At 43.2% G+C, this 13,452-nt stretch overlaps 1 protein-coding gene across 1 annotated transcript in view; it reads right to left on the reverse strand.

The window, feature by feature from the left end:
* cdh8 (cadherin 8) overlaps nt 1–13,452 on the reverse strand; it is a 94,726-nt gene that overhangs the window by 3,885 nt on the left and 77,389 nt on the right. The window contains exons 6-9 of the mRNA XM_034562828.1: nt 12,076–12,323; nt 4,490–4,626; nt 1,477–1,598; nt 666–783 (exon numbers count right to left, since the gene is read on the reverse strand). Of these exons, the coding sequence (XP_034418719.1) occupies nt 666–783; nt 1,477–1,598; nt 4,490–4,626; nt 12,076–12,323 (625 nt within the window). The remainder of the gene's footprint in view (nt 1–665; nt 784–1,476; nt 1,599–4,489; nt 4,627–12,075; nt 12,324–13,452) is intronic.

A 13,452-nucleotide genomic window follows, 5' to 3' on the forward strand; every position in this document is an offset into this window, starting at 1 on the left:
TTTGGTTACTGCTCAATGTGTCACGGCCTGTGATTTTTCCACTTCCTACCTTTTTCAGAGGTAAAAGGTTTTTGTATGTTTGTCAAAAGACCGGCTCGTCCATTTGATGACCTGGTTTTGATGGACTCTTGCAGTAGGTTAGCCTCCAGCCTCAGCATGGAAACAGAAGGCTAGTGCCATATGAAGATTATTTGCCCCGAGCTGAAAACATTACACAATGTCATCGTGAACACAGCCTGTTCGGTGCCCGGCTATGGAGGAGAGGCAGGAGAAAGGGAATGGAACGAAGACAAACAGGCAAATAAACCAATTTGAGTATTTAGCAAATAAATTCAGCACCATCTGCCGCGCAGCTTCTAGGACGTCACCCTACATTGAGCTACAAGACTACCAGGGAAAAGCCATTTGGATCCCATTCATTTAGTTTCTCTCAAAACGCACTGGGGAGTAAAAAAGAAGCCGGTGTCCACCCAATTTCACATCTGCTAATTGTGAGCTACACTGATCCACCAGATTTCATCTCGAGCACGGCTAACACGGCCGGGTTGGAGATTAGACTGGAAAGCCATTGGAGAAATTTACAGAAACTTCATTCATTCTGCCAAAAAAAGAAGAACAAAAAAAAAAAAAGAGTTATTTCTCTGCGATTCCATTTTGTTGCTCACCTTGGTTGTTCTTGATGGTGAAATTGGGGTTGTTGAGCATCTCGGGGACGAGACGATAGTCAAAGTAGTGGCCCTGGATTGGGTCGTCTTTGTCCACCGCGCTGACAGTCTGGATCACCTGCGTTGAGAGACGATGTAGATGTACAGTGGAGGGCTCGACGTCATTAGAGGAGGCAGCCTATTTATTACTCTGTTTTTCCTGCCGCGGATTGCCTCAGTCTAATACTGGCTGGATCACGCCTGATGAAATATATGCCCTATTCATTCCTGGAGTTTGAGATTATTATCAATGAGGTCCTGTCTAGTCTGGCATACTTTCAGGCTACTGGCTCTATCTGTTAATCTGTCATCATGGGTCTTATCGTGCCGTACGTCTTTATGATTGATTAGAAATTAGAATTCTAGCCCTGCAGGACAGTTTCCCTTTTTATTTTTGCGGCTCCTCTTTTTCCTTTCAATAGAGCTCCCTATTGTACGTACACAGATCCCTGAATGAGATCGATTGATGAGAAGGAGAATGCTAAGTACTTGTCCAGATATTTTGGCTGGGGGAGGCATTGAGCCATCTGGAGGAGGACATGAAAGACAGTCTTGAATTATGATCCACTCTGATCAATCCTGACTGCTCTCATTTCCCCTCTGCTCCACACACACACTCTGTCAAGGGAGGGCTGTTGGAGGGGGGGGGGGGGCAGTACTCCCAACTCTGTGGTTAATAAATAAACCATAATTCAATGTGGCCAATCATTACAGGAGAGAGAGGGGGGGGGTGGGGGGGGGGGGGTTGATGAATGAAATAGTATGTCCTTACCTGTCCAGGTTTTCCATTTTCACACAGGAAGGCCTCATATTCAGTTGCAAATTCAGGGGCATTGTCGTTAATGTCCATCACTCTGATGGCCACAATGGCTCTCGATATCTGACTGTGGTTTCCTAGTGTGAAGTAGATAGATAGATAGATAGATAAGGGAGATACATACAAAATACTATAAGCAAAATATAAACTACCAAACATAACAAGGTTACACTTGAGATTCCAGGTAAATTATTTGACTTAGTTTACATTTCCCTTATTTTCAATCTTTATTTCTCCCTTCATTCCCTGAGCTGATGAAAGGACAGATGATAATCCACATCAATCTACATTTCAGCGGGTATCAGCGATGCGAAACAGGATTCTAGGCAACAGAGGAGAAAAAAAGAAGAAGGAATCCCATTCAAAGTGCTTTTTAAAATCCCCTGTACACTGTAATGTTTAAAACATGAGTGCTAAAACATGCATATTAATGAGTCATTAATGAAGTCTAAAAAGACAATAAAAGGCAGTTTAATTAGATTAGATTTTAATTGAAATTATTCATCACTGGTAATTGACAGTCCGTTTTGAGTGTCCCCGTCACCGGTAGTATTTATTAATCAGTAGTGGAAATAGCAACTTTTAAAGCAATTATGTATTAATGTGGCACCGGGGTCAGCGTTGCCAAAGACACTGGTGTGTTTTCTATTCTATTGATTTATTTATTGTTTGTAAGACTTGGTCCAACTGTCACCTTATAAGACGAATGAATGGCCAATAGCAAGTGAAGACTTAGAGTTGTTGTCATTTAATCAAAAGGCTTTTTCAATCATAGTGACTGTTCAAATGTTTTGGTTTAAAATTGGTTTCAAAGAGGAGCGGCCACTGCAATTACAAGAGAATGGAAAACTGAATTTGCGTTAATTTCCCACGACTCTCGGGCCAATTGCTTGAAAGACATCATCATGTTTATTAAATAACCATCTATGCTAAAATGTAGTGTAACAGGAGCACAAGGGAGTCTTAAAGTCAGCACATATAATAATGAATCTTATTAAGGAAGTACATATCTAAAGTCTGTTAACATTAGCTACCATACAGAAGGCTATTTGTCATACCAGACAATATGATTTTGCCATTGTATGTTTCTGCAAGCCGTGGAATACGTTGCATGTCTACATTTATAAACCCAGAATATCATTTATTCCAGATCAGCCTGGTGTCACACTTGCAGTAACACACAATGCTACGTGATTAACGTGAAAAGATTGGATCGGCTGAGGCAGCAAATCTACTTAAGGTTAAGGTTCGAAACGAAATTGTGGATTCCTACTTTGTGTCACAACCATAACAATGCTACTATTGTAAATAAACAACAGCTGCTCATACAACTATGTTACCTAAAAAGCCTAGCGTCAAGATTTCTTTACAGAGGACATTGATAGCGGTCTCTTGGGTGAAAGTCCTGTGTTTGTTTCACCCACCGCTCGTTATTCTCATTATTATATACCTGCTCTGTGTGTCGCTTGTTGTATTACATCACTTGCTCTGAACGAATTGGAAAAAAATTAACATTTCTGTGTTTTCTTCCCAGTACCTGAGCTGCATGTGAAGATGCAGCTTTTATTCTTTTCTATCTCTAATGAAACATACACACCAAGCAGAGGGCAGAATGAATCAGAAAATCAAGGGCACCAGACGAGCTGGGAGATGAGTTGAAGAAGAGGTAAGCAGTGAGGAGAAGGAATTGACAGTCTGATAGACAGTGATAGATGGATTAGGGCAGAGGGAGAGAGCTAGACATACCCCCCCGCCCCCTTTCAAAAGTGACTTTCGCCCAGCAGCAGACTGGGAATAGAGTCTGATTAGTCAGATGTCAACTGGTGCGAGGCAGTAGAACGCGCCTCCGTTTGGGTGGCAAATGGCATCAGGATAGAAGTGGGAACACATCTATTCCTCTTCACGCCAGAGCAGACACCGGCTTCCCTCCCATCCGTGAAGACGACCAAAACTGCCATATTTAATTTGGCAAATTCCTATTAGGTGTTCTCAGAGATGCCACTATCTGGAGCCACAGTTACTTTGCCAGGAGGCATGAAACACGCTTTAAATGTACGGGTGCAAGGAAATGACAAGGCAACCGGCTTATCAAATGAGACACGTTCAATTCCTCCACCGGGCTGCTGCGATGGCGCGACGCGTGGTGCAAAACATGACGACGGCGTTTGGGCTTTCATTTACTCCGACAATTAATGTGTGTTTCCTTTGATTAAAGGAAGAAAGGGACGGATGGAAGATGAGGCACGGAGGGATAAGGAGAGCGAGATGGAGAGAGGAAGAAGACGGGTGGGGGGGGGGGGATACAAGTTACAAGCTGTGTACATTTCTATTCCAATAGCTTTAAGGGGTACATTAAGCTTTATCAGCCCCCCGAAACAATCTGTATGCAAATAGAGCCTTACATATGGTTTGAGCTGTTTGCAGCTCTGCCGGCAAGATTTTCTACGTAGTCAGTGAGTTTTGCGGTTCGCAGATGTTCTTTAATCTGTAATGGATGCTGGCGTTGGAGCAATCCACTCCGGAGCTTGTCTTTAAAACTGTTTATTTGATACGTCTTAATGTTCTCGCACTTCCACAAATTGACTACTGAGCTGTTTAATTCAATCAAAACTCTGCAAATTAACGTATTTAATGCCTCCGCGGATTCAAACGCTAATTGTTTGTGCCACACTCTCGCAGCGATTAAAAGCGCCGGTTTACAAAGCGCCATTCTGTTGAACAGAGGATTGTGCGTAGCAGGTCAGTGACTCCTTTGACTGAGACAACCCAAAGTCGTTCAGAAGAAGGAGACGCTGTACGTGACTGCCGGCACTTCCCCCGTTTTTTAAAGAACGTGCATGCCAATGAATGCCTAATAGTATGATGATTTTTCAAAACCGGGGAATTACGATGCACGAGGTGCCGCCACGCTCACGGCGGGCGGGCGGGGGTGGGGTGGGGGGCAGCAGAGTCAGGAGAGGTCACTTACTGACTTCTGTGGCGGTCACCGTGATGTTGTGCCACGTGTCCGTCTCCCGGTCCAGCGGCTTGGCCAGCGTGATCTTCCCGTTGTCCACGTTGATGTTGAACTGCCTCTCCAGGTCCGTGTGCCGATCGATGAAGTACCTGCGAGGACAATCTATTGTCAGAAATCTGAGCCCAGCCTCTTTAGCGACGCGGCATCTCTTGCAACCCTTTGAGTCTTTCCGTCTCACTTAACCATGAAGAGATACCTGTAGATTGATGCGCAGTAAAAACTGTCGCCAATCAATAATCATCTGAGGCATAATTACAGCATTCACACGAGAAGCTGAGTGGGGCATTAAAGCCTCGTAAGGTCCAAGAAGATCTGACGACCATTAGTACGTGTCGTGTCAGGGTAAGAAATGTAGTGTTAACCCCGTTTGGGATCTGTCAACACTCAATGGCCCCCTAAGGCGTTGCATTAATGAGTTAGGACAACACTGTGTCACACAGGAGCTGCGACAACAGAGGGTGGGAGGGGACAATGTACGTGATGGAGATGAACCAGTGACCGGCCTGTTATGTATGACCTTGTCTGACCTCAGGCAACATTATTTTGTTTGCCTTTTCAAACCTCCAGCAGCTTTTGGGTCCCTTTTTGGGTGTGAATTGAATCAAAACATTTTGCAAAGCACAGATTTGTGAAGCATTCTTCCTCCCCGTTACTCGACGGCCGCGCATGAGACACACTGACTGTTTGACACTCGTACAGTGTTAAGTATACAGCGGCAAGACATTTAACAAAAAAAAAAGAAGAAAAAATCTCCGGCAGCGAATATGAAATTGGAATACACATAAAAGAGAATATTCCCGAAAGCTGTGAAATTGCTCTTTCAAGTTGCAGCACGCGCAGAGCCAATCCTTGGGACGAGCCCACACAAGACTGACTAAAAAAAAAGAATTCTGTCATTATGGGTCATCTTTGCTTTCACATGTTGGAGTCGCCATGATGCGTGACTGCCATCAACATCCCACTCACCTCAAACACTGGGCCGGAGTGAGCTCGTTACGCCGCGCACTGCACAAGTGTTTCCGTGCCTCCAGGACAAACTTTTCTGTTTCTGTTCCTTATCTCTGTCTCGCTCGCACATCTTCCCGTCACAATCCCTCCCCCGCGCCCCTTCACCAACAACAAGAACGTTTTTCTCTCCCTTTCTTTTCCATCCAGCTGGGTCTCTTAATAATCCAAACCCTTTGCAGACCCCTTCTCCACACCGCCAACAGGCCCTGCCCTCCCTCCCTCCCTCCCTCCCTTCCTTCCTAACCCTGGGTCCTGCACTCAACCCTATCGGTGCGGACCTGTTGGCAGGAACCCTACAGTGTTTCTATGGGAGACGGAGGGAGAAGAAGAGGGAGGCAGGAAAGGGGGATTGAGGGATGGAAAGAGAAAAAGAGCGCCAGAGAAAGACAAAGTCCCAATAACAACAGCTTAATATGAAGGAGAGTGCTGCTTATACAAGAACGATAGGAAATTAAATAAATAAAGCACTGGCCCAGATTCCAATTGTTGGGGAGATGTACCGAGCCGTGACATTTCCATTTTTGAGACGAAATGGTGTAAAATCCTCTAGACGCCGGGCTGGGAGAGGTCCATGAGGACCCTCCCCCCCTAACCCCCCCTCCCCACCCCACCATCCTTTCTCTTTCTCTCTTTGCCCTGCAGACGCACAGCACTTTCAAGACAGGCAGACAGCAGCAAACCACCTGGGAGCAGCCTCTCTCCTGCAGACTGAGTGGATCCCAGTCAAACTCTGACAGCCTCACGTGGAAGCGGGGAGACAGACCCTGAAATGTTCTGCCACCTGTCACTCAAACTGACAATGTGATGTGAAAAGAATTAAAAGCAAATAAAAAAATTAAAAAAGAAGATATCCAGCGTTCTACGTACGTGGTTTTCCCGAATCATGCGAGCATGTGTGCAAATGTGTGGTCCTCTCGCTCGTGTGTCGTCTCCGTTGGGCTTGGCCTTGCTCTTCACGGGCCTCTAAAACGCCACCAAGCTGACTCCAGTCCAACGGTTAAACATCCGGGCTGTTTGTGGTGAATATTAGAAACCAGTGAGGCGTCCTCACATCTGACGCAATATCTTCAACCTCAATAATGCTCATCAAAATGCATCAGCGAGACAGAGGCTGCCCTGTGCATAACCAGGAGCTGTAATCTGTGAGATCATTATTCATTTTTCTACTCATTTGTGCCGCCGCACCGCTTGCAGATCACCCGTCAATCAAGCGGTAGGGCCGGGACATCTTCTCCGTTTGAGTTTGTGTGGCTGGCGATCTCTTGTCTCTTTAGCCCCCCCGGTGGCTGTCATTGCTCATGTTAAATTTCATCTGCATAAATCATGCATGTTAAAATTAAGATCCTGTGAAAAAAATTAACTATTTTGAAAGGACAGTGGATGCATGTGAGGAGCAGAAGAGGGAACACAGAGGATTCTCATTGTCGGTGCAAATTGCTGGTGTATTATTAGGTTTATGTACTGTTGTAGGCTACGTTTATGTTCTCAATGTAAGGACCTTAGACAAAAGGGTCTTTCAGTATTAAAAGGGCGCTACACAGATTGTACACACAAAGTTCAGTTCATTATTCATGAGGAACGTATTGCTCGGCTTGTGAGAACAGATGTATAATGTCATCTGTTGCTCTGGAGGGAGTCTGAGAAAATAATCGTCATGACGGCATCACGGTTACCAGGTCTCAGGAAAAAAAATGCCATCAAGTTGCATATTGGGAAATGTAGGATCCATTGTTTTTCATGAATCCTGACCATATAAGGGATTAAAAGTCAAGTATCAAAGCACTTTAGTGAGATCCAAACTTTAAGAAGGTTTAAATACTACTGGTTTATATTCTGTTTTGTATTAGCTACTGGTCCTACCAGACCAAGCGAGGCAGTGTTTGCAAAACTCCGGAGTTAATTGATTAATGGTGTGTTTTATCGAAAACTTAATTTGTACGAAGGTGACTGTGTCTTTTTTTCTTTTACGAGTTACAATGTAGTTAGAAACACATCTTATTCGTCTATACCTTGAATAGGGAAGGCAGTGCCGTAGTAGCACTTTAGTAGCACTTAAATGTCTCTTGCTGATAGCACTTTGTAGTTTAACTTTATTGAAGAAATTGAACTTGCTTGATTCTTGTTGCTCTGAGTTTGGACTCATGGTTGAATGCACTTATTGTAAGTCGTTTTGGATAAAAGCGTCAGCTAAATTAAATGTAAGGTAGTTCCTTTTTTTTTAAGTGTGATCAATCCGAGTGATTATAGCGCATCACAGTTAATAACAACTTCAGTACTTCAGTACTCATGAGCCACCATGCACTCTCATACTGATGTACAACGGTCGGGCTCCAGTTAGCAGCCAGGGAAAGGTTTGTGTGCGTGAGTGTGTGTGTGTGTGTGTGTGTGTGTGTGCGTGCGTGTGTGTGTTTTATCTCCATGTCAGTGTAAATGTGAGTGACTGAGTGCCTGTACAAGCTGAAGGGAGAAGAGGTGACAAGATGGAGGGAACAGAAACCTCTGACATCTCTGCTTGTCATTGGGTCAGTACTCCCACTGGGATGTACAACTCCGTTCTGCAGACCCCTCCATGCTGACCAGTCGTGTTTTAACGCTGCACTTTGTTACGGTTGGACTTTTTCTTGTTTTTTTTAACAGCGAAGTGATTTTCCTTGAGAGTCATAAATAACAAAATAACAACAAGTCCTGCAGAAAAGGCCTTCTTGACATTCAGTTGAGAACATGACAGTTGGCATTAGCATATGCAGCGCGTTAGCTGACAGCCGCGCTAAGACAACATATGGGAGGGAGCCTGCAGTGAGAAGCCTTAAAGAATTCCATTTCAATTTCCCTCAACAGTAAACGACGCGAGAAGAAAAGGAGGGTGAAAACGAACTAAGAACGTGGCACCGCTTGTCACGGTATCAATATTTTTGGACGAAGACACTCTGGATTCTGTAAAATAGCGGTTTCTGTCAGACAGCCATAGTGACTGCCATATGTCACATTGCTTTTTATTTGTGATCAGTCAGGTAGAAAACGACAGAGCACAGGCTCCAGAGAGAGGCAATACTGAGGGAGCATTTCATGGAGTGCACCTGAAATGTTGTTGCTTGGATGCATTAAGTACAGCTAAGGGGCTGTTTGTCTCCTGAGTGCAGAGGACATGGCAGCACACCAGAGCACTCGCCCCGAGTGCTTTTCGACTCAGACTGGTTCAGTCTGGTCCAGCTGGAGGGGGGATTGAGACGGAGAGCGATTCTAATCAGAGGGGGGGGTCGACTGGAGAGCTCGTTCAGATGGTGGTCAGGAGAAAGTCCACACACACGCTGCTATTACTGCTGCCACTCCTTCACTATAGATCCACCTTCCTTCGCTGACTACTGATTTGGGAGCTCTGTCTCTTTGAAAAGCCAAACGTTAAAGTGTGAGACACAGAAAGGGAGAGAGAAAGGGACAGGAGGGAGGAGGGTAATCGTAGACCGGTGAGTTTGATTTACGGTGAAGAAAAGCGTACCGATCAAAAGGCCGCATATGCTGACTGACACATTCGTTTTTGCTTTCAAGAATACTCTCCTTCTCACCAGTTTTCTGGACCAATCTTGCAGATGTAATAGAAAGGCTTTCAGTGATAACATACTCATGTATACTGACAACAAATTGTGTTTTTCTACAAAAAAAACCCTTTCCATGTCTTTTACCTTACAGTTATTCATTACATCACCTAATAAAAGATATTTTAACAACTGGTTAATTGTTTTGCGTGATGATTTACTGATTTTGTCTGTTTCACATCACTGCAAACTAAACCTCGTTGAGCTTTGGACTCTTGGATGTGTAAAACAAAAGACATTTAAAGACGCCACTTTTCACGGTTTTCGGATCTTTTAAAGACCAAATGAGCAATCCAATAATCATGAACAATCATAATAGGGAAGGTGTGTACACTGCGAACAAACCAAGTTTATTTGGCTTATCGCCTGGTGAGGCTTTTGCCCAGACTTTGTATTATTTAGAAGATCCTTCTGACCATGTAAGAGGCATTACTGAGGCTACAGCCTTCTGTCAGCCAGTATGTGTGGAAGGATTAAAATCCCCACACTGTAATCATTGTATCAGCCCAAAGCTCATAGTTACAGTACAATGCTACGTGAAATCAAATGGTCTTTGGTGATGCATCCCATTACAGTAAGCCCTCAATAATAATAGTTTGCTTCATCTCACCCGCCACAAAGAAAACACTTGACATCTGTGATAGATCACGCTCATCTTGAAGATTAGCAGGGGGTGGGTGGGCATTTGGACTTCAAATAGTCCCCTGTTGAGGCAAAGCAACGGGTTGTGACATAAAAACACGAGACAAAAGTCTGTGTGTAATCCTTGAGCAGTTATTTCCCCCACGCTAATCAGTTGGCAGATGATTAACGCGCCATTCTACTGGCCACTTACCACTTCCTCTTCTGTCTCTTGGAAAAAAACAGAATTGAAAGTTTGAAAAATGAATGTATTAAAATAATCTCACAGTTCTTGAGCATTTCATCAAAAGGCTCTATTCTTATTTGGAGCCGTGACAGTCGCACAAAGCCCTTGAGCAACAATCCATTGTCTTGACTTTTTCCACAGATTTGTAAAATTGGTGATTAAAAGCATAATGAACAGTGTGAGTGTAAGCGAATGACCTCAGGACAAAAAGAGAGAGAGAAATAGAGTGCAAAAAGGTGGGCGACCGAGTACATGAAGATAAGCAGCCAATGAGTTTGTCCTTAGTCTGCACTGCATCGCGCTCCAAGCGTCTGAGTGCCAAGACAGGATGTTAATATCTGGACAGTGTCATAGCAACAAATGTGAAGAGATCGTGTCAGCAGGGCGCTGCCATCTGCGAGCACACTCATTCATAATTTAGTGACAATTTCTTTCAATAACGATGCACTGAATGAGGCAAATCACTAGAATGTCAGCAGCCGTACCGGGCTTTAAATACTGCACATTGTGAGATTATTTTCAGTACCAGCCCGGTCCATGACGGGGTCCAAGCCCGGTGGTGGCGGATAAGTCAAATAACCACAGGACCTTCACCCAGGAGACCGCTGTTTGGGTCCCCAAAAGTGAAACCAAAAAGTTCACGTTGAGTTTCCGTTCCATAACATTGTCACGCCTTTACTTTAGGCAATTATTTAAGCACAAACCAATATCTTTTTCTAATCTTTTGTAGTTTTGTTGTCAAGATCTAACTAATCGTTTCTCAGCTTTAACCAAGTGGCACTGTGGGTTTCTGCACGAGGCTGATATGAAACCTATTGATGGAATGTATTTTTGGTTCAGAAACAAGTAGTACAATCAAGTATCCGTGGTGTGCAACGATGAAAATGCCAGCATTTTGTCTCGTGACTGTGTTTCTATTACCTTTATCATTTTGTGTTACTTCCCGAGATGAAGACCAAAAGACTACATTCACATTCAGATCAGTTGGCTAATGAACGGGTTAATCCGCTGGAATATCTTTATTATTTTACAATCTAGACTCATTTACTGCTGAGGATATATCGCCTTTATTGGAATACTTTTGGACTTTAGGCTGTTGGTTGGACAAAACAAGACGTTTGAAGATGCCACCTGCACATGAATCGGAGGAATATCTTGAGATGTATACACATGAAATGTTTCCTTCGTAATTGTTGTTAGGTTACCAAAATAAAGACCATGCAATTATAACTTAGTGAGCAGCTATTTTACGAATTTTAAGAACTTTTTTACTTTCACATTTACTAATTTACGGATAAATACATCGCTCTCACAAACACAGAGTTGTTCCACAAACACAGGAACCCTGTGACAGAGTGAGGCAAACGATGTCATGACTTCTCTTTTTACCAGGGAAAAGACATCATGCAACCTCAGGGCTCAATTCCTCCTGACAATCTCATCACTAAACATGAGGATGCCACCAGAAAAGGAAGAGAAGAAAAAGAAAAAGTAGAATAAACCAGCCCTGCTCTATAGCCTCAGCCAATCTACGAAACCCAGCCCGCTCCCTGGTCGCCATGCAATTACACCCAACCTGTTGAGTGTTGTTGCGGGAATGCGGTCAGCGAGTCGCTGGAGAATTAATGAAATGCCATGATGGAGGGAGAGAGATTGCCTGTATAACCTATCCTCAAGGTGCCCTTGTGTTATTTCCAAGAATAAGTCACACAAGAGGAGAGAATATAGCAGCACTGGTCACACATTGAAAGCAAAAAGTTGTGCTGTCTTGAACTCATAATCTCATTTCTTTTTTTCTTTTAGCACATCTGTGGAAATGAGAGCAATCATTGGGTAGCTTCCTCGCTGCGGAAGAAACCTCCATAGTCTCCAGAGGTCACGGGCTTGAACAGTTTTAATTGCGTGCCTCACTTTCAACCCTTTTATTAAAACAACTCATTATAGTCTGAAAGAACCCATTTTTAACCTCTACTCTTTATCCCTTTTTGCATGCATTCAAGTTCGTTTTACGCCTCGTGTCGACACCAAAGGGTTAAGCAGTAAAGGTCGAGAAGCATCCACCCTCCTACCTGACAAGGCTCCCAGTAGAGTCGGGATCCCTGGCGGTGACCGTCCCTATGACCGTGTTAACGGGGGCGTTCTCATTCACTTCCAGCAAGTACACGGGTTTGAAGAAAATCGGAGGTTCGTCGGAGTCCTCCACCACGATCTTTACTGTAGCCGTGTCCTTGAAGGGCGCACCGCTGCTGGGCTCGGAGCGGACGTTGGTGGCTTCCACTTTCAGGGTGTAGGCTCTCTTGCTCTCGTAGTCTATAGGCTGGAGGGGGGGCGGAAGACAGAAGAGCAGAAGTATTATCCTGCTTCCTGCCAGTTTCAATGCAAGGTATTTGTACAATCCAATGGGGAAAAATACTTTCATTGAAGTACATTTGAACAATATCTAGGTTATTGTGCCATACTAGTATTTTCACGGTGTGCTACTTTATGCTTTCACTCCCTAATATTAAAGGAAATTAATGCGCTTACACATCTCACCATTGGTCTGACAGTTATAGTTTTCTTTCTTTTCATCCAGTAATATAAAAGTATGGTCGGCTTGTAAAATAGTATGCATTGTTATTAAAATAAGTGGAGAAGAAAAATGTGGGATCCAATATTTTTGGAGCTTGACTATAATTACTACGGACAAGTGGAGACCTTACACTGACCTTTTTCTTTCTTTTTCTTTCTTAAAAAAAAAAAATCTTTGATTTTATGTAAATTGAACACTGGGCAGGAGAACCACTTTAAACTACCAAACTATAAAAAACAGTTTATGACACAACGAGAGATGGTTTATAAGCCAAAACATTAACTACTTTTCTTGCAATTTTGTTTATCATTTACAATTATACTAACTGCGACCGTAGTCTGGAAGAAACAAAAAAGATTTGAGAATAAAGTTTAGTTGTATGCCTATTCTACTTAATGAGTAGTTTTGCATGTGATACTTAGGTATATGTTGTTTAAAAATGTATTTCACTGCTTCAAAAATCAAAATCATTTTTTTTAGATGCATTTTCTCAAGGATGCTACTCTGAGAAAATGAGCATTTGCATTAATGAGAAATGATTGTGTGATTGCCTGCAATTTCAAATTAAAGGCCCTATGTGTAAGACTAAAAAATGTCTAAATGTGGCAGTGTTAGTATCCAAAAAAGACATGGTGGCAGACAGCAACCCGTCCCTGAGCTAAGAGATCATGCAAGCTGTAAACAATTGTCTTAGTTTTCTACAAAAATAATTGTTGAAAGGAATCTGTTGAACAGTACACACAAAGGCGTTTGTGTTATCACTCTATTGCAGCACATAGAATTTATTTGATCATTATTTTTTATTTAAATGAAACCACGTGCAATAAATGTAAATTACAGAGCTGCACAACCTGAAAATATTTCCCAACCTTTA

Source organism: Cyclopterus lumpus, chromosome 3 (genome assembly GCF_009769545.1).
Source record: "Cyclopterus lumpus isolate fCycLum1 chromosome 3, fCycLum1.pri, whole genome shotgun sequence".
In the NCBI taxonomy this organism is placed as follows: Eukaryota; Metazoa; Chordata; class Actinopteri; order Perciformes; family Cyclopteridae; genus Cyclopterus; species Cyclopterus lumpus.